Below are 20,039 nucleotides of genomic sequence, written 5' to 3' on the forward strand. Positions count from 1 at the left end.
AAGTGACATATGACTGATGCATTGACCAAGACAGGGAGCTGACTATATGAGGAGGTGGAGCTCTCCTGCTGATTGGGACACATTAAACAGAACAAATACTGCTTGCTTCAGTCAAGCTTCTGGTGTCCAGACAAATCTGAAATTGGTGTTAGAGGCCAAAGGCTGGACTTTGTTACTAAAGGTGTACTTTGCACCCTTGACCAAAAAAAGAAAAAAGTAAATATGCAATTTTTTGAAACTTTTCAACAAATTAATTGTTTTTATTCCAGAACTAAAATATGAGAAATACTTGACATGAATTTATGATAAACCAAGAGCTAGTAACTGATTAAGCTTTTTAAAAAATCTTTTTGGTGTGAGGGAACGGTCAATAGCTTTATTTAGATAAAGGATGTTATGTCTGCTTGCACATAGCTTTTCTTTGTCCAGAAAAGATTTGGATGAAGATGAAATTGTAATTAACCTTTTTGCTAGCCCTTGGTTCCTTTTATTCTGTATTAAGGTTCTACCTATTTAAAACTATGCCCCCACAGGGACCTTATTATTTTGGTGTTGAAAATGTGTGTTTTACTTTTAGATCTGAACACAGCCACACTTGGGCTCAGTCCTCTCTCTGGCAAGAAATTCCGCAAATGGGGTTACTGTTGAAAACATTCTCTGCCTCTGAGCCTTGTCCAGGACTTCCTCAGCGTCACTGTTCCTGTTTTGCATGTTATCTTTGCAGCTTTGTTTGGTATCTAGATCCCAAACCCAAAGATTAGGATAAGACTCTGAATGTGGGTCTTGAAACTGAGACCCTGGTTTCAGAGTGGCAGCCGTGTTAGTCTGTGTTCGCAAAAAGAAAAGGAGGACTTGTGGCACCTTAGAGACTAACCAATTTATTTGAGCATAAGCTTTCGTGAGCTACAGCTCACTTCATCGGATGTTGTAGCTCACGAAAGCCTATGCTCAAATAACTTTGTTAGTCTCTAAGGTGCCACAAGTGCTCCTTTTCTTTTTGAGACCTTGGTGTGATTTATTCACACCAGCTCTTGTTATTTATGACAGCTATGTTTAACTTGATGGGGAATGAGTTCTGGTAATCTAATTTAGAGATGAAGAAAGCAGACATTAACAGTAGGTAGTTTCTTCTTTTGAGAAGAGAGAGGTCTGTTTTCTAACAATCTAAAGATAATTGAAATCGCATTGAAGTTGGGAAAAAATCAATATACTCTTATCTCCTCCAGCCCCAATATTTGGTGTGTTTTGTATTAAGCAAGTGGTCCCTAGAGATATGTACTTCTAACCCTCCTCTAGTACTGCTCAGATATTTCATTTAATAAAGTAAAAAATTGTTTTCCGAAATTCACATTGCCTGCCTCTAATGTGGTTCTGGTATTTCTAACCTGGTAGTAAGAACTTCCCCATTAAACTGACCCCCTGCTTACGTGAAAAATCTAAAGCTAGAGAGAGGCAGTGTAAGTCACATGCTTGTTCACTTGAGTGACTAATGTAGAAAGGATCTGGTCTAACTTGTATGAAACTTGTAACAATGCATCAGAGTTAAACAAGGTGGATTACATAGGCTCAGCAGCTTGTTCAGTGTCTCAGGGTTATTTTAGGTGAATAAGTATAAGAAAGAATGCAGCTATTACAGTGTGTTAGAACTTTGCATGTTCACAGTAAATACGGGGAGAAGTGTCTTTTGGGAAAACATATTTATTAGCAAACATGTTTTGGAAAGTACCACGAATAAATGGTTCAGCAAATGGAACAGAAGGAAATCCATCTTTAGTTGAAGTGGAATCTGACATCTGTTTGTTTTTGGTTTTTGTATTCATATATGAGAAATACTTGGTGCTACTCTCTACCTTTTAACAGGCTTCGTTTATTGTATTTACTGTTTCAGTTTTAGGAGAACCAGCCAGTAGTATATGATTAAAAGGAGAGAAGTTGGTTTGGTTTTGCTGTCTATGTCCCTGAATCATGCTTGCTCTTTTGGCAAGAAGTTTTGTGAAAATTTCTGTTTGTCTACAGATATCTTTAGTTTCTCTTAAAGGATGTGGGAAAGAAAATCCTACTAGAGACGTGAATGAAGAATCTACAATAGCATAAGGAAACAAACCTTGAAACAATGCTTGGCCTTAATGGATAGGTTTTTTGGTACAGAAATTTATATCCTATTGGACTTCATCATGATATTTAAGGTATTTGAGGGTTGTGTGTGTTGAAATTGCATTTGGGATTAATAATGCATAACCAATACTGCCATTTTAAAAGCAATCAAAGTAAAGAAGAGAGTTAGTCTATCTAGGTTTAGAAGTGACCTACAAACAGAGCAGGTGACATACTGCCAAACAGTCCTATAAAAGGAATGACTAACCTCCATTTCCCAATGGACTATAGCAGGAGAGTAGGAGGCTTTCCTGAATCACTGTTTATGCACACTCTCTGCCTGCCCGTAGGTTGATTTCTTCTTTGGGCCTTGTGTTGCAGATTGAGCATCCTTCAAAAATTGGTTAGAGAAAGGAAGTGGTGAGCTACTGTTGAAGTGTTGGGCTGGTAATCACTTGATGCCTCCAATATGGTGGCCATTAGTGTTTAATCCAGAGGTGCCAGGAGATGGCACTAGTAGTGAAAGGAAAGGGCGAAATGGAAGTCAAAGCTATCACTCCATATTCCTCCTTGACAGACAGTTCCAGTCAAAATGGCAAATGAGGTCATATGAGTAGAAGATTAGAAAACTAGGTGGCCCAATTTTCAGAAGTGCTCAGTATCTGTAGCTCCCATTGACATAAGTGGGAATTGAGTACGCTGCATCTCAAAATATCAGGCAGGTTTTTTTTTTTTTTTTTTTTTTTTTAAATCAGTTGGCAAGGGAGATTTAAGTTAAATATTAGGACAAACTTTCTAACTACAAGGATAGTTAAGTATTAGAATAGGCTTCCAAGAGAGATTGTGGAATCCTGGTCATCGGAGGTTTTTTAAGAACAAGTTAGACGAACACCTGTCCAGGGTGATCTGACTCTATTTGGTCTTGCCTCAATGGGTGGGGCTGGACTAGATGACCTCTCAAGGTTCCTTCCAGTCCTTCATTTCTGTGATTCTAGCACCAGACACTGATACTGTATCTTGATTACAATAGCTTACTTGAACATTCTTCTTTGGGGAGGGGAAGGAAAGCTTATAGAGCAACTGGCAGCATCTTCTGTTCTTCCCCTAGTCTTAGCCCATCCTCCTCAAATTATGTTACACTCATATATGTGTGTGTGTGTGTGTGTATATATATATATTTTCATGCAGTATTCACTAAAATACTGCTTGTCAAATTAGTCTCCCGTCCCCAGTGTAGTAAATATATTTCTGTGTGTATGTGTTAAGTGGAGTGAAACTTAATACTTTGTGCTTTGGCATTACTTATATATGAATAAACATAACAGAATTTGTTAGATTTTGCACTTTTAGGTGGTTCACTGTATTGTAGCACTGCACAAACATACGCCCTACAAATTAAGTTGTCTTTTTAAAGTTGAGTTGAAATGCAGTCTTACATGTCAAAGTTTTAATCTTATGCTTTTGTTGATCATAATCAAAAAGTGTTGAGGGGGAGGGGGTATGTCTAGAAAGAACTGTTTTTCTAAGGATTCTGTTTTACCTTGGTGTAAGTGGTAATTTTTTTGAGGCCTATGTGTGCCTCAGTTTCCCCCATGCTTTGCATTGCTACCCAATTGAGGGGGGGATTTAAGTTGTCTTTCAGGATTAAATTGTGATTCTAAGAGACACAGGTGTGTGCCTCATGTCCCTGTCTGGGTGAAATGAATAGAGTCATTCAGGAACTGGCTGAAACTGACCAAGATCAACAAGGAGTCCGAGAGACAATGCAAGCTCTAATGACTCACGGAGCTGCGCTCAGCAGGGAAGCTGAGCAGAGACCCCCAGCTTGAGAACAGAGGGGTGAGCTGGGGGAATAAGTGGGCTTTGGGAGAAGCTTGGTTCTTTCACTGGGAACTGACTAAGGAGGTCAGAGAGACAGCCTGAAAATGGAGTTCACTACAGCTTGGCAGGTGAATTGCTTTGGGCTGACCGGAATGAACTGTAACTTTTATTACTCTTGCTAACTTAAAGCAAAGACTTCCAGTGCTGTGCTCCAGTCAACTAATAAACCCCACTGTTTTGAAATTGCTGCTTGAGTGTCACTGCGAATACTGGCTGGAGTGCATTAGCCCCTGAAGAGCGCACAGGTATCTACTAGGAGTCTCTCTGTTGGACTTGCAGAGTAGAGCTCATAGTATGATGCAGAAGTCTAGTAGCTCAGTTTAGGAGGCAGTGAGGCTGTGTGGCCTATGCTGAAGGAAGAGGGAGGCAGAGCCCTTGGGGTTCCTCCAAGAGACTGTTCAAAAGCTATAGTGTAGCACAGTTCCTGGGGATCCATGATGGTAACTGATAGCATAACTAAGGTCTCAAATAGCATGAAGAACTTCACTTCTTACTCTTAGGGTGACCATATTTCCCTGTGCTGAATACGGGACACCTGGTAAAATTACTTGTGTTCAGGGGAGTTCAACGGTAATCAATCAGAACTATGCAGTACAAACGTTCAAATTAACATCAAGTTGACTGAGCCCCTGCAAAAAAGAAATACTGTGTAGTTGGATTCTTTTTATTTACCTTCTTATCTTTAGGGCTCACATGGGGAGAGGTCACACACACACACTCCCGTACATCTCTCTCACATGGGGGTGGGGGAGGGCGACCGACCAACCAACCTAACTGTCCAGGCTTGGCTGGGCCCCTGAGATGGACCCTCATCTCCTGGTACCTGTGTCTTCCTGAGGCAACACGGGGGGGGGCGGGGTCACACAGGGTCACATGCCTCTCCTCCCCAGATTTCTGCCAGGGTTCACACCAGAATGTGTTGAGCAGCAGCCTTTCCTGTGTGGGAGGGAAGGGACAGGTAGTTGCTTTCAACCGCAGGGTGGGGCGGGGGAAGGGATGACCTGGCCTGTGTCTTTGCAGAGCTCAACTTTTCCTCCCTCCCTGCTGCCCTGTGGCTGGAAGCAGCTTGTCCCTTCCTGCCCACACAGTGTCAAAAGGCAGCTAACATCTCCAGGTTGCTGCTGGCCACTGACATAACCCAGCGGCCTCCTGTCCCCCAGCTACAGCACAGGCAGGAAGGGATTAAGCCCTAAGGATGCATTGTGCACCAGGGCCCAGGAAGCCTGATTGCAGGGGCTTCAGCGAATGGGGCCAGAGAGGTGGCTCAGCAGGAGAGGGTGCCTAGGGGATGCAGCAGCCCCATGCTCCCTGGGGGAAGGACCCAGGGGGCATGGGGAGTGGGGCAGGTGAAGAGGGTGCTAAGTCCCTGCCCTGGGGGCTGCTGTGGAGCCTGCAGGGTTGGGGCATGAACAGGCTTAAAATCACTTTAGGGCTCCACTCAGGAGCTTAGCTGAGCGGCAGAGTGGCTGCACGGGTCTCTGGCACATGCAGGGCTCAGCTCCTCCTAGCCAGCGTCCTGGGCCAGCGGGTCTTAGGGCTTGTCTGCACTGGCACTTTACAGCGCTGCAACTTTCTCGCTCAGGGGTATGAAAAAAACAACCCCCGGAGTGCAGCAAGTTTCAGCGCTGTAAAGCACCAGTGTAGACAGTGCACCAGCGCTGTGCTGCGATCACAAAAGCCATGTTAAAGTGCTGCCGCGGCAGTGCATTAACATTGCCAGTGTAGACCAGGGGAGGGAAGGAGCCTGCTGGCCAGGCTATTGGTGAGCCAAGCGCTCCGACTAGGGGCTGGTTCTCCGCACAGCGCTGGGAGCGGGACATGTCCCGCGTAGGGGTACATGGAGGAGCAGCGGGGTTGGGGAAGGGGGGGAAGGGGCAAAGCAGAGAGAGGACAGCGAGAGGGCCGATGGGTGGGCAGCAGAGGCGACATGTAGCCGGCCACTGCCTGGCACCTGCCTGCACTCACCAGTCACCGCAGTTCACACCACGCAGCCAGTGCCGGCCAGAAATGGGATGGGGGGATGGGGCCCTGCTGGCCAAGAGCCGGCACACAGCCGGGACTGCACTGAGGGACCAGCAGGGGGAGTGTCCGGCCCCGCACACTGCAGCACTCCCGCCACCAGCCTTGCACACCCACCCCCATCATCGGCCACTGCACCCCCCCCACTCACTGGTGAGTGAGCACCTAGCGAGCAGGGATCCGGCCAGCAGCAGTACCCACCAGTACTGATGTGGGGGAGACAGATAATACAGGACAATTTGCCTGTTTTAAAGAAAAAGTTGGGATACTTCCAGGAGGGCTTAAATACGGGACTGTCCCTTTAAAAATGGGACGTCTGGTCATCCTGCTCATGCTGTTCTGAGAGCCATTTTCTTTCTCTTCAGTGGTGTCAGGTCTCGTCTGTAATAAATACTACCGTGCTGTGAAATTAGATTTCAAACAAGTAGCACTCAGCACGATTAGTACATGGCTTAGATTGAATTAAACATGTTAACGGTGGTCCAGAATCATTCTACGGCTTGAAAAGGGCAGGAATAGGAGCATGGTTCCCAAGATTTTGGGAAGATTTGAGGAGGGCATGGTTAACATGTAGTTTGTTCCTCTCAAGCATGAACAGGAGCAATTATGATCTAGTAGACTGAGCTTGGAGCTGGGAATTGGGAGACCCTGTAACTTACTATTGACTCTACCCTGGACTTGCTGAGTGACCTTGAGCAAGTAATTTAACCTACTTGTGCCTAGGTTGTCCCATTTGTAAGATGGAGATAATACTTGCCTTTATAAAGAGCTTTGTGGCTGAAAAGGGCTTTATAAATGCCAAACTTCTATTGTTTTTTTTTGGTGCATGTAGACAGTATTCTACTGCAAATTTTAGCAGAAAATGGTGATCTTGTATGGGGTGCTTGAGTTTTTTGGGTGGAATCCTTTTTTTTTAAGCGCAGAAGGGACAATTATATACTGTACCGTGATGAGGTTAGTTGAGCTTGTAGAAAACAAGATGTGTCCTCTTGGCATGTGTAACTCACGCACCTCCTGGGTGTGGTGTTCTGTGCCATCTAGTGGCACCGAGACCACTTAGAGATTAATGAGTCTGCTCTACAGCCTTAGCTAACAGTCATATGGCTTTTTAGCTCATGCAGTAGAGACTCATCCACATAGCTCCAGAGGTCCAAGGTTTGACCACCAATGTCAGTGTTACACGTGCACCGCTGAAGGGATTGAATATCCATTTATTGTAAAACAAAAGTCTGGTTTTAGTTCTAAACCCGTTTCTCCAAGTGCATGTTAATCTTTTTTATTTTATTTTTTTTTAAAGGTAGGGAGTGTTTTTAGTTTTGCTACATTTTTTAATAACTCCTATTTGGTATTTAAAACATCCGTCTTTTATTTTATTTTTAAGGGACATATTTTTAAGCAAGTGTAAAAGTGAAACGTTATCTCCCTCATATTCGTCAGGTCTTACCTATCAGTTGTATTCTGTAAACAGATTTCCCTTCCATTGTGTAAAAGCTGCTTTTTTTTTTAAAGCAGTATCAGGGTCTTAGATGAATATAGACTGTTTACAGAGTAAAACCATTACTGTGCAAAAATTCTGGGGTGTTTGCTGGTGTTAATCATTCCTTACCTGATAACTGTAGGGTATTGGTGACAGACTTTTATTTGCATTTGAAGTATGGTGCTGAGCCATAGGTGGTTGCTAAGAGTTGTCAGATGACACTTGCTCACATGAGAGCCATTAAGAGGGTGTTGTAGCCAGTGTTAGAACAACCTTGCAGCTAAGGGCAAGTCAGTGCAAAAGCAACTATGCTCTTTCTATCAGAGGCCATATGGTTTGGTCTTGTGACCAAATAAATAATTGCCAGCTACATAATCTCATACCAGGAAACAAAGGTAGTTAAAAGTCAGTATTAGCTGCTGTATCTGCTGACTGCTTACCGGGCTTGGTGGAAAAACTCCAGCAACAGAAGCAGGAGATAATCTTGGATGGGCTTTGAAATTTGAAAGTTCCGTGTGGTGGTCTAATTTGGGATAAATACTACATCACGTTGGATGCAATTGTCTTCCTGAATTATTGGTTGGCAGAACATGCTACTCTTGTTCTAAAAAAGAAACCCAGTGGATTGCTACAAAAGACTTGATTGAATTTCTGAGAGGAAAGTCTATGGTTGCTGGATGCTGAGCCATTGTGAAGCAACTAACTTAAAGCCATATCTCTTAAGCCAGTGTTCAGTATTTTCAAGAAGCTTTGGGAGAGTACATCTGAACTAAGAAGATGTGTGGAGGTACACCAAAGACTGCACATAACACAGGAGGGCAAACAGACCGAGCAAGAAACAGTAATAATGCCTCTTGCCCACTGGGAAATAATATCTCAAACACAGGATTAGATAAAAAGAATATATCTTTTGTGCCAGAACAGAGCACCGATCGTAAAAGCAGTGTCAATACATTGCTGCAAAACAGGTAGGCCAGTTATCTTTTTTGAAAATGTAATTTTCAGAGATAATTGGGTGTTCTAGCTTGCATTCTACTGGAAATATAACCATGTGCCTAAAATGCCATAAAGTCAATGAATTGAAAAGCTGTTTTCCAAATGGGGCCATAATACTCCAAAGTTCTTCTTCATTGGTTACTCAGACCAAATTTCTCACTTCTAACACAAGTTGTATATACATGCTACCTGGGTCCTAAATGCCAATAGTTGAAAGAGAAATTTAGTTTCGATAATACCGTGTAGTTTCAGCTACTGGCACAAACTTTCCTTCCCTTTCTAAAACTGTTTCTGATCTTCTTTGCCTGCCCCATGTCAGTGGGTCAATCAGGAACATTTTGCAGGGGATGGGGGGAGAAAGGGATGAAATGAGGGGACGTTTGCTTCAGTTGCTGAACATCTCCAGGAACAAATCCCAAGATCAGGCCATAAATTAATACTGAGTTTGGTTACTGTCCTGCTATAACTTCTTAGTGATGTTTTTATTCAATTAATAAAACTCTTGAGTGAAAGCTATGAAGCAGTTCCAAGTTGTATTGTTTTCTTACACTACCGTGCAACAAAACTCTGTTACTCTCTCCCCTCCATCCTGGGTTTAAAAGTAAAAATTACCTTATTGAGTATAGTTGAAATAGGTTAAGAAGACATCACTAGCCCAACAGCTTGTTCAGTATTTGCTGCACTGAAACATCAGTTTGTACCTTCTCAAAATAATGTTTTTAAAGCAAATTGAAATACTTCTCAAATCTAAACAAATGAATTGCTGTTCAGCTGGAGTATATGCATAGATCTCAGAATATACATCTGGCTATTATGAAGGTAAGCTGCAAGCTTTGTTTGTTGAGATCAGAGTTCTGTTGACCCCTGCAAAAATGGATGATCTGAGAACAATATGCTGTTTAAGGCTTCTGAGTATTTGCAGCTTTCTGATGATGATTTGGAGTGCAGTAAGGGGTGAATTTTTCAATTTTTAACGTGATCAATATTAAAATAAATATGCAGAATTTAATTGGTATCTCAAACTGTTTAATATCTTCAGAATCACTTCAGCTATCTTTACATTTTCTAAAGCAACTGGGAATGCTCTTCTAGTTCATTTAAAAAAAAAAAATCCTGTCCTTCAGTGTATAGCAATGCATACATGGAAAATAATATAGTAAGTAAGTGCTACATCAAGAAATCAAATCGAGGCTTGTGAAAAGCAAATATAATTTAAATTTTCCCCTAAGCAAAAGAGGTCACCTTATATCCAAGTTATCCTCTCATGTATAGCAGAAGACATCTGAATAAGTTTAAGGAAGCAGCTTTGCCACTATTTTGGGGAGAGTGAAGGATTTTTAGCATTAGCATTTTTACCTGATGCTAATAAGAAACCTGGTGAAACACTCTGAACAAACCAGCTTTTAGTTTAAAAAAAAAAAAAAAGATTCTAAGCATGTCCTTCATTTTCCTGAGTGGATGACTTGTTACCACAAACAGATATTGAAGAGTGCCAGCCTCATATTAACTATAGAAAAGCTATGAGAACCATGTGAACATAGAAATTGTTTTGCTAAAATTCTTAGTTCTGGCATCTTTCCATACACTGGAGTGATCTGCTCCTGCTTACCACTGTCAGTTTTTAATTTGCCTGAAGTTTACCCTAGTGTACTCTTTGCATATCACAGCTCCTCTATTTTGTTTGGTTCCAACTGTCTTAAAGTTAACTCAATATCATATTAGACAGGTATCAGAAAATAGTCATAATACTTGGTGGATCTTGTATAATGTCTGTGCCGTTCAGCAGCTAGGTAATTGCAAACAGCTGGACCTGGTGTTAATAAAGAGAACAATTAAAACTGAACAAAACAACAACAAAAAATAGCTACTTTGCATTTTCCAATTGAGCACACACAGATTTAGCTACTGAAGCGATCCCTGATTGTATTACGCTTTGCTGTTAAAGAGGAACTGAAAACGTATTTTAAAATTGATTTAAGCATCACCGTTTCCTAAGTATTTCTGTGTTGTAAATGGGTTTGAAATGGACTAATAGAACTTTTTTAGTTTGTTGCAAATAGAAAACTAGAAATTACCCTTAAGCATGCTGTTAGGACTTCAGAAAAAAGTATAAATTCTCTATTTTGAATATTTTTTCCACTACAATTTAGAAATTAGTGATGCAGGAGTGGGTAGGTTTTTCTCTTCCACCAAACCCTTAAACAAAATAGACTTGCTTTAAACATCAGAGGATAACTCACCAAAGCAGAAGTTCGCTATAATTTACATGGACTAACCGTACACCATTCCTGCAATGCCAAATGTCATTATAGTTGTGGGGGAAATTCTCTTATGTGAAGATGAGCATAAAATTGCCTTTCGTAACAAGGGTGAAATTGGTCAATTGATAGTTACATTAAATATAAACATTACTAGTGTATATCAAATGCAATTAAGCACAAAGCTGTGTGTGTGTGACTCCAAGGCACATTAAGTGTAGGAAATGATTGACATCAGACACCATGGTATTGGAGCTGTGCATTATATGAAACAGCCTAGACAATACAGGATGGAAATACAGCTATGTGTTTTTGTGAAGGGGGAAGAAAAATTGCTAGTCATGTGAGAATCTTGTGCCTTGTGATGGATTCCACAAGGATTTGACACTACTGGATGTTGTCCATGTATTGTTTTCCATGTGTATTTGAATGACATCTGATCTTATTATGATCATGGATGGATCACTTCTGTAGTGTGAAACTGGATCGTTCAAGAAATATTCTCCCCCCCCCCCCTTCCTTTCCCTGGTGTAATTCAGAATATTACAATGTGGAATAGACTTGAGAGGCATTCTCTGAAGTTCCCTCTTTCAGTTCAGCATATTCTGTGTAAGCAGTGCAGTCCCTTCTCATGCAAGATTTGAGATCTGCTTGACAGAAGCTTAAGTAACATTTTCTTAACGGGCTAATGTCTGGAGTTAAAAATTATCAGTTCAAATTGATTCTAATTGCTTTTGGTGTGCAGCATAGCTGGGATAGGGAAACTGGACACAGTACCTCAGCAGGCTGATAACAGAATATAGAGCTGAAATTCAACTCCGTTCATTCTTGGCCAAAAACTGTTGCCTTGCTACCTGAATGTGAGTCTTTGGTCATTTAAAATAGGTGGGGCAGTATGGGGAAGTCTACACTGCTCCTGGCCATGCTATCCCTGTTTTTTGGGTAAATAAAGCAGCCAACTTGGCGCTTTTCAGGAGCTTTACATTTAATTTAAAATCAAACATGTATAGATTCCATTTTTGTTTGTTTGTTTAAAGGAGTTTGGGTCCCCCTTTCAGCAAATTAGCACTGTGATTTCTGAAAGAATGTGGAAAGGAATTGAGGAGGCAAGCTATAAATGAACAGGGATGGAATTGGAAAAAGAGACCAAATGCATGAGGTAAATTGAGGCAAATCCATGGGCTGTTTTGATTTCCTCCTTGGTTCACTTTTGAACTGGAGCCTGTAATGAATCTCGATAGGCAGTGGGCGAGAAACTAGGGACGAAGTCTGGACTGCAGGAGGTGGAGTGGTTGTAGTTTTTAGCATACGTGAGGTGTGTAGGATTTCCACTGCGTAACAGTGAGCAGAGCCAAATAGGTTTGATTGCATACAGGTTAACTCCCCTAATGATAACACTGTGACTATCTTTGAAAGGGCAGACTTAAAAACAAAAAACTTAGTGCTTGTCTAGTACTCCTACCTCTTGAAAGCAGTGTGTGTGTGTGTGTGTGTGTGTGTGTAAAAAACACATTAAAAGTGAGGAAAATCGTTAGTAGCAAAACAGCCTTCAGCATCATTTTGTGGTCTTAGACATGCATATAATACCTATTGCCTTGGTATCAGAGCCTCTTGCAATCTAACAATGTTGTGTTAGAGGAGCAGATGGTTTATTTTAACTGCAGACAGCCCCCCGCCCCCCAAAAAAACCCCAGCCAACAAAAACATTAGAAAGGAACATCAAACTCTTTGAGTTGGTTAGGGCTAAAGAAGCATCCTTTTCAAACCTGGAAGTCCTGCCTAAGCAATACCAGTGGATTGGAACAAAGTACACTTAGGAAAACACATAATAAATAGTCCAAAGAATCAAGATAAAACATGAAGAGCAAGTTAAAGTACTTTAGAAACAAAACAGCTATTTGTTTGACTCTGGCCTGTTCATGGGAGAGGGCAATTAAGCCTGGTCTTCCATGGTGGTGTCTTCCTCCTTTCCTGTTAAAATCAGTAGGAGTTGAGGATGTTCAGCTCTTTGCAAGATTGGGCCCTTTAACAGAAGACAAGTTAAAGCAGCAAAGAAATTGTATGAACTTCTTGTTTTCTAGTGGTTTGTTTATTTGTGGGATATACTTTTTTTTTTTCCCCTTTCAGTAGAGCCTAGTCAGGAAAATTCCTATTCCAAAGGCACTCTGTGTAGGAAATCAATGTGGCCTCGACATTCTGTTATGCAACATGATAAACTAAAATGTCTATTAAAAACAGCTGTACTCTTGTCCCCTAGATATGGTCCATCCAAGTCAGAGCTGAGGCACATCACCTCAGCACGTTGCCTGGTATGGAGAAGCTTGCATTTTTGCTACCTATGCTGCTCTGTGGACAGAAGATTTCAGTGCACATCTGTTGTTCCAGCTTCTTACATGAGCTATACAATTTATGTAAAAACGAGTTCTTGTGGCACCTTAGAGACTAACACTTTTTTACAGTATGTAAGGTGAAAACTATTATGTAACCTAAGAAAGATAATTAAACCTCCATACTCTAAGGTGTAGGCTGACTGCCTGAGAGACTAGGAAGGAATGTCTTGCCCCGCTCCACCTTCCTCCCCATCAGATGCACCAATGATTGTTTAAGCCCTGTTGCATTTGATTATACAACAGTTTGGGAAAAGAAGTAAAGAAAACTGCTTACAGTTGAAATTGCAGGGAGGGATTTTCAGAGGAGAACAATGCTATTACTTGAAACATGTTTTTAATACAAAATTAAGATTGTAAACAACTTTTCACTCATATCACTTTTAGACTGTTTTTTTTAACTTTCACGTTTTTCTGTAGATTGAGTGCTCTAACTCATGAAACATTAATATAAGAGTGAGTCCTGCATCAACCTTAACTCTCCCCCATTACCTTTATCTGTCCTCCTTACTAGTGGGAGAATCCCAGCCCTTGCTGAATGAATGAAACTAAATCTTCCCTGCTTGAATATATGAATGTAAAATGAGGAATATTACAGCATGATATAGCCTGCACCCATTCTTCCAGCCTTCCTCAGTTATTTAGAGATCCAGGCCTATTCTGCAAGGATGTGTGAAAGTAGTGGAGGTTAGGGGGCCTAAAGTAGGATATGGGAAATATGATCTCAGGCCAGCCTTCATGAGGTCTTTAGGAACTGGATACCTTATTTACCCTACATGAGTGGGTGACTAGAAAAGGGTTTTGTGTTGACTGCATGTAGAAGTGGTTTCTGGTTTATACTACCGAAAAAAAAGGGGTGGGGAAGGTGGTTGCCAAATCTCTAGTCTCTGATTGGTGAGCAGGTGGGTTTGACGTTAACAGACGGCTATGCTGAGTTATGTCTTGAATGGTGGGTGTCTGGGCAATAGCCAAAAGTTAGACTCAGGGTGGTAATCTGCATCAATGGAGCATAGCTAAGGTTAGTGTTGTGGTTACTGAGTGTAGAAGATTTGGACTGCAGTAGTCTCTTTCTTTTGGTTGCCTTCCTGACTTTCAAAAAGGGGAAACAACAAATGTTAATGGATATTTTACGTCCTTAACTCAATATGAGTTTCCTGTCTGAGAACTTGTCTAATTTGTAAATAGTTTTTCCTATTATGATTTATTAATGCCATAAATGTGCATAGTGCTTGACAGACATGCCTTGCCCTGAAGAGCTTAATCAAAACTACATAAATAATGTAACAAGAAATTACAGTGATGCATGGGGAAAGTGAAGGAAGAGAAGCTTTCAACTAAGATGAAGGGGAAAGTGCTCTGAGGAGAGAATTATTTGCAAAGAAATGTGGTGGGTTTTTTTTTTTTTTACTCTTTTTAGTTAGGAAGTTATAGTACTTGTACAAATTGTTGATAGGTGTGTATCAAAAAGGAAAGCATGATCATTATAGCAGTGAGCTTTTGTTTAAAGATATACAGCAATATAGTCCTCAGATCTCTCTGTTTAACAGGGTGTTACCATATTGCAGAGTGAGCATCGTTACCATATCCATGACCTGTTGTTTCTAAAGATTTTATTGAATGGAGTATAGTCTCTGATTTCACATATTTAGCAAACCAATCATGTCTGTGACAACTTAATTTATTCACACTTGGATTGTGCTTCTGGTAGAGTGGTAGGATTTTTTGAATAAAGTCGAAAACCAGTAAATCAATATAAGAAGGTGTCCTATTTCTAATCTTAAATCTTTTTTTCACTTATGAGATTTGAGCTTTGAAAAAAGCATAAAATATCAATAATTCTCCATAGTAGTCATTCTGAAATCAGAATGCCTGTAACCGTGTGCTCTTAATGTAAGAGGGTTAACCTCGGCTGAGGGCACAGAGTTTGCAACCTCCTTGAACCCTAGAGGTTTGACTGTCAGAGCTTACAGATTCAAGGCCTAGCAAGTTTTTAAGCATTACTGAGACTTGTTAATTATACATAGGTTTCATTATTGGTATCCTAACGACTAGCACAAAGAGTTCTTGTCTTGGTGTCAGTGCAGTTATCAGCCATATGCATTCCTTCACCCTACTACACAGTTATTGCTGTGTCTGATTGTGGTATATTTATGTATAGTCTCCAAATGAGTGTTACATTTTTGACAAAAATCAGTTTCTGATGCACAGGTTCAGGTAACTTTTAATGGAATACAACAAATGTGTTTAAATCGCTAGTTTATATTCTGGCATTAGTGAAAATGCTTTTTGTTTGTATGGTGTAACTTGTTCACTTAGTTTCTAAGATCTACCCCTGGAATTTTATTAGTTCATGTGAATTTAAAACTGGGCCTTTAATATGTTAATATAAGGAACAGAAGGAAGAGGGACTTGTTTGGTTTTTGTGGGTAAAACCTATGCAAAAACCTTGGGTCCTTTACTACGGTACTATGTTTTAAATAGAGACAAATATTTAGTTCTGCTGCACTTTGGACAAAAATAGTTTGACTGTGTCACATGCTTATTTGAGATAAACGTTTAGATTTCAGTCAACAATCAGTTGAGGGCCTCCACGTTTCTGATAGCAAAGCTCCAAAAGTAAGGATCGCACACGGTGGAAAAACCTGCTGAACCCAACCATGATTTGTAAAAGTATGCACGTTCAGTGCTGTTTTTAAAAGTGTGGGTTCTGGTACCTTGGAAAGGGTCTACCTTAAAATGTCTACTTTTACCTTCCAATGTGACCATTGCACTACTGTTGATCTTTTTTAATTACAAAACCATTTTTGTTCACATTTTTTCCCTTCATGCAGTTGTTAAGTACTTGACTTATGGCCTTTCGGGGTGTCTCCTCCCCTCTTCAAAAGGAGTTTAAAGCTCCCGTGCTTGTGGTAGCTATCTGGGTTTTGAGGACCCTGGTTGCCACATCCTTATTCATGTTTTTACTCTGTTAATTTCCTTTTAGTGCTGGTGGCATAGTTTTTAGCTCTTAGGTTTTTTTAATACCACAGGAAATATTACTGCCTTGAAAGGACTTCCCTCTTTTAGAGTCTTCCTTTAGTGTATGAGGATAATTCAGCTCTGACAATACATAAATAGCACAGCAGTCAATGAAGAGGGATTTTAAAAATCCTTGCAGGGAAGACTGCGCTGTTTCCACTATAACTGCACTGCCTCCCTAAATGTACTTGGTTGTAATAACATGGCTTTTTCATTGTCAAAACATGGGTGCTCACTCAGCACTTTCATGAAATCTTCTTCAGATGCTGTTGAAATTTCAATTTGGTTACCAACAGGAGAGTGGGTTTCTGTGTGTGCGGGGGTGGGGGGAGAAAACCTGGATTTGTGCTGGAAATGGCCCACCTTGATTATCATACACATTGTAAGGAGAGTGATCACTTTACATAAGCTATTACCAGCAGGAGAGGGGGGTGGGGGGAGAGAAAACCTTTTGTAGTGATAATCACCCATTTTTTCATGGTTTGTGTGTGTAAAAACGTCTTCTGTACTTTCCACAGTATGCATTCGATGAAGTGAGCTGTAGCTCACGAAAGCTTATGCTCAAATAAATCGGTTAGTCTCTAAGGTGCCACAAGTACTCCTTTTCTTTTTGCAATTTGGTTTCTGCCACCACTGTGCAAAAGACCCAAATGATGGTACATACTTCCTTCACTTATTCAAGTCCGTTAGCTCTCTGGTGAGATGATAACATAACTTCTGACTGTATTTGCAATCCGCAGCTGGTCCTGTTCAGAGTTTGACTTGAATGAAATCCGCCTGATAGTTTACCAGGATTGTGAGAGAAGAGGCAGACAGGTCTTGTTTGATTCCAAAGCAGTCCGCAAAGTTGATGAGGCAGCAGCTCAGGTATGAAACACTAATATGCGTCTGTCCTTTGATTCTTTTTTGTTCTCTGGCCCCAAATGGAAATAATTTAAAAAAAACAATGCTAATTTCTGCATTTCTTATTTTGGAAGTTTTTGCTGCATTTGTTGTAGGTGAAAACTTTTTTGAAATTTTCAGGACACACCTGTTACAGCTACATTCGAAAAGCCTAAAATAACACATTCTAGCTTACTGCCTTTTTAAAAAAAAAAAAAAAATATGGTGACTGATATAAAACAATATAGGCCCTGCTCATAGGCATTGCTGAATGGACTTGATCCTTTTTTAATTTAGTATTTTTCTGACATAGTCAACTTTTGTATATGTTGAAGCTGATCATTTTTCATTTCTTAGGCCTGATTCTTGCACACAAGTTGCACAGAGATGTCTGCTTGTTTCACTGGGAGCTGGCATGTGTTCAGATGCACTTATCTTCCCTTTGGAGCTCTTTAGTTAAAACAATAAAGTCACTGTCTTTTTTTTTTTTTTTTTTTTTTTAAATTGTCACCACTCCATTTTTGTTACTCTTTGTAAAGTCGAGTATGTGCATGTGACTGAGACAATAGCAGACAATACATAATTTTGAATGTTGTGAGACAAACCAGCGAAAACAAGGAAATGTACAATTAAGGTGTGGCATGATCTCTGCCAGTATCTGGATCTACAAGGCTGCACTTAAACGGTATTCTAATGTGTCCAGTTGACATTAAGACGACAAAAGTGATACATAGAGTATGTCTTCCTTGTTAGCTGTACTTTTCTTCTACTCAGTTACAGTTCTGAGGCTAGGCCTACACTATAAATTTACATCAATATAACTACATCACTCAGGGGTTTGAAAAACCCACACTCCTGAGCAACGCAGTTTCACTGACCTAACCCGCAGTGTAGACAGTGCTATGTTGATGTGAGGGCTTCTCACAGAGGTGGATTAACTACGCCGACAGGAGAAGCTGCAGCATGTTAAGCATAGACCTACCCCGAAACTCCATTTTGTTATAAAACAGTTTTATTGGATAGATTTCAAATTACAGCTAACACTGTTGACCAGAATGTGTTGACTGGTACAGTCAGTGTGTAATTACTAGCTATAATGTACACTTTAAATAGCAGTGCTTTGTGGAAATGGCTCTCATGAAAAAGTTTAAACACAGCCATCTGAAACTGTATTTAAATTAAGCTGCACGAGTATCACATGTTGGCTTAACCCACATTAGTAAGGCACACATGATGATCATGACTGATCATCTACTTATGAGGGTAAATAGGTCAGTGTGGCCTATATTAATCCCTTTTTTTCTGTTATGAGCCCCAATATCAAGGTCAGTGCTATATATCCAAGGGGTTGATTTCACAATGTTGCATTTGCTTCAGAAGAATGGGAAGGTATATTTACAACTATATAAAAAAGTTTTGCTCCTCTTAAAGACATAAACATTTTAAACAAAAAGGGTAATTTATAAAGTATAAATCTCCATTTAAAATAATGTTCTTAGAGAGAGAGATTCTCCATTGTTTTCAAAAATATCCTATAACAAATAGGACATACCACCTTATTTTCATACCAGACACTGAAATAGCCATTTAAAGTTAAATATTCAGAATTGCAAATCAGAAACTATGTATGGCGTTGAGATGCTCTAGTTAACACTTGGTGCACCGGCATTTTCCAGACTTCCAGGCTAGGGCCCAACCCTGCAGCTATTTGTCAATGACCGGCTTCTTTTGACTTCAGTTTAGAACAGGATCAAGCCCCGAATGAGCAAAGAATTAGGGAGCTTCTCCCCTTCATATAAACAAATAGGATAGATTTAAGGCAGTTTTACCTTTAAATCTGCTTATCTGGGGAACTAGGCAGATTATCTTCTATTAACAAGTAGGGTGACCAGATGTCCCGATTTTTGGGTCTTTTTCTTATATAGGCTCCTATTACCCCCCACCCCTGTCCCGATTTTTCACACTTGCTGTCTGGTCATGCTATTAACAAGGGTATTGAAAAGTATGGTTAATCGTGCTGTAGTATATTTAATGTGTTTCATTCTAGTTATTTCTGTGGGTGGCATAGAGTGGAACACTTTTTTAATATTAAGGCTGTTTTTGTCAATAGCTTGTGTCAAGCACATGACTACTAACATTTGTGCATTTATAACTGCCTAATGACAGTCACATTGGGAATTAGATAAACAGCAGTTACATATATGCGGTGTCAAGCAAAAGCTGCACAAAAGGAATGCAAATATGTGGTAAAATATGAAAGACCAGTTAGCCGCATGTAGAAAAAACAACAAAATCCTCTACACGTGTCTGGTTAGTTTTATAATTGATAGTTAGAGGGCTGGCTTGTGCCGCTGCTATAGTCAAACCCATTTCTGCTCTCTAGAATTTGAGAGCGCTACTGGATTGTCTCTGCCATCTCCCTCCGAGCCCCACCCAAGAGCATGTCTTAAATTCCCATTTTCTTGGTTTTAGAGCTATGTCAGTGCAAACTCCTAGTGTATCAGTATAAAGCAAAGTTTACACAGATGCAACTTAATCCTGCTTTGCACCAGTGAAGCATGTGTGCATTAATGTAGTTACACCACTGGCATTTTTTAAATGTATGCAGTGCCAGAGATTGTTGATTCATTAGTATTTGAGTATAGTACCCAATACAATGAAGTCCAGATTGAGATGTCTTATTATAGAATCATAGAATATCAGGGTTGGAAGAGACCTCAGGAGGTCATCTAGTCCAACCCCCTGCTCAAAGCAGGACCGATCCCCAATTAAATCATCCCAGCTAGGGCTTTGTCAAGCCAGGCCTTAAAAACCTCTAAGGAAGGAGATTCCACCACCTCCCTAGGTAACCCATTCCAGTGCTTCACTACCCTCCTAGTGAAATAGTGTTTCCTAATATCTGCCACCACTGAGAACAGCCAAGCTCCATCGTCTTTGGAACCCCCTTCAGGTAGTTGAAGGCTGCTATCAAATCCCCCCCCTCACTCTTCTCTTTCGCAGACTAAATAACCCCAGTTCCCTCAGCCT

General features: G+C 40.5%; 1 protein-coding gene across 2 annotated transcripts in view; it reads left to right on the forward strand.

The window, feature by feature from the left end:
• The window catches only part of FNIP2 (folliculin interacting protein 2), an 87,137-nt gene that overhangs the window by 15,878 nt on the left and 51,220 nt on the right, over positions 1–20,039 (forward strand). For both annotated transcript variants that reach the window (XM_074951081.1, XM_074951082.1), the window contains exon 2: positions 16,871–16,997. In XM_074951081.1, coding sequence (XP_074807182.1) covers positions 16,871–16,997 — 127 coding nt within the window. The remainder of the gene's footprint in view (positions 1–16,870; positions 16,998–20,039) is intronic.

The sequence above is a fragment of the Natator depressus genome, chromosome 4 (genome assembly GCF_965152275.1).
Source record: "Natator depressus isolate rNatDep1 chromosome 4, rNatDep2.hap1, whole genome shotgun sequence".
Taxonomy (NCBI): domain Eukaryota; kingdom Metazoa; phylum Chordata; order Testudines; family Cheloniidae; genus Natator; species Natator depressus.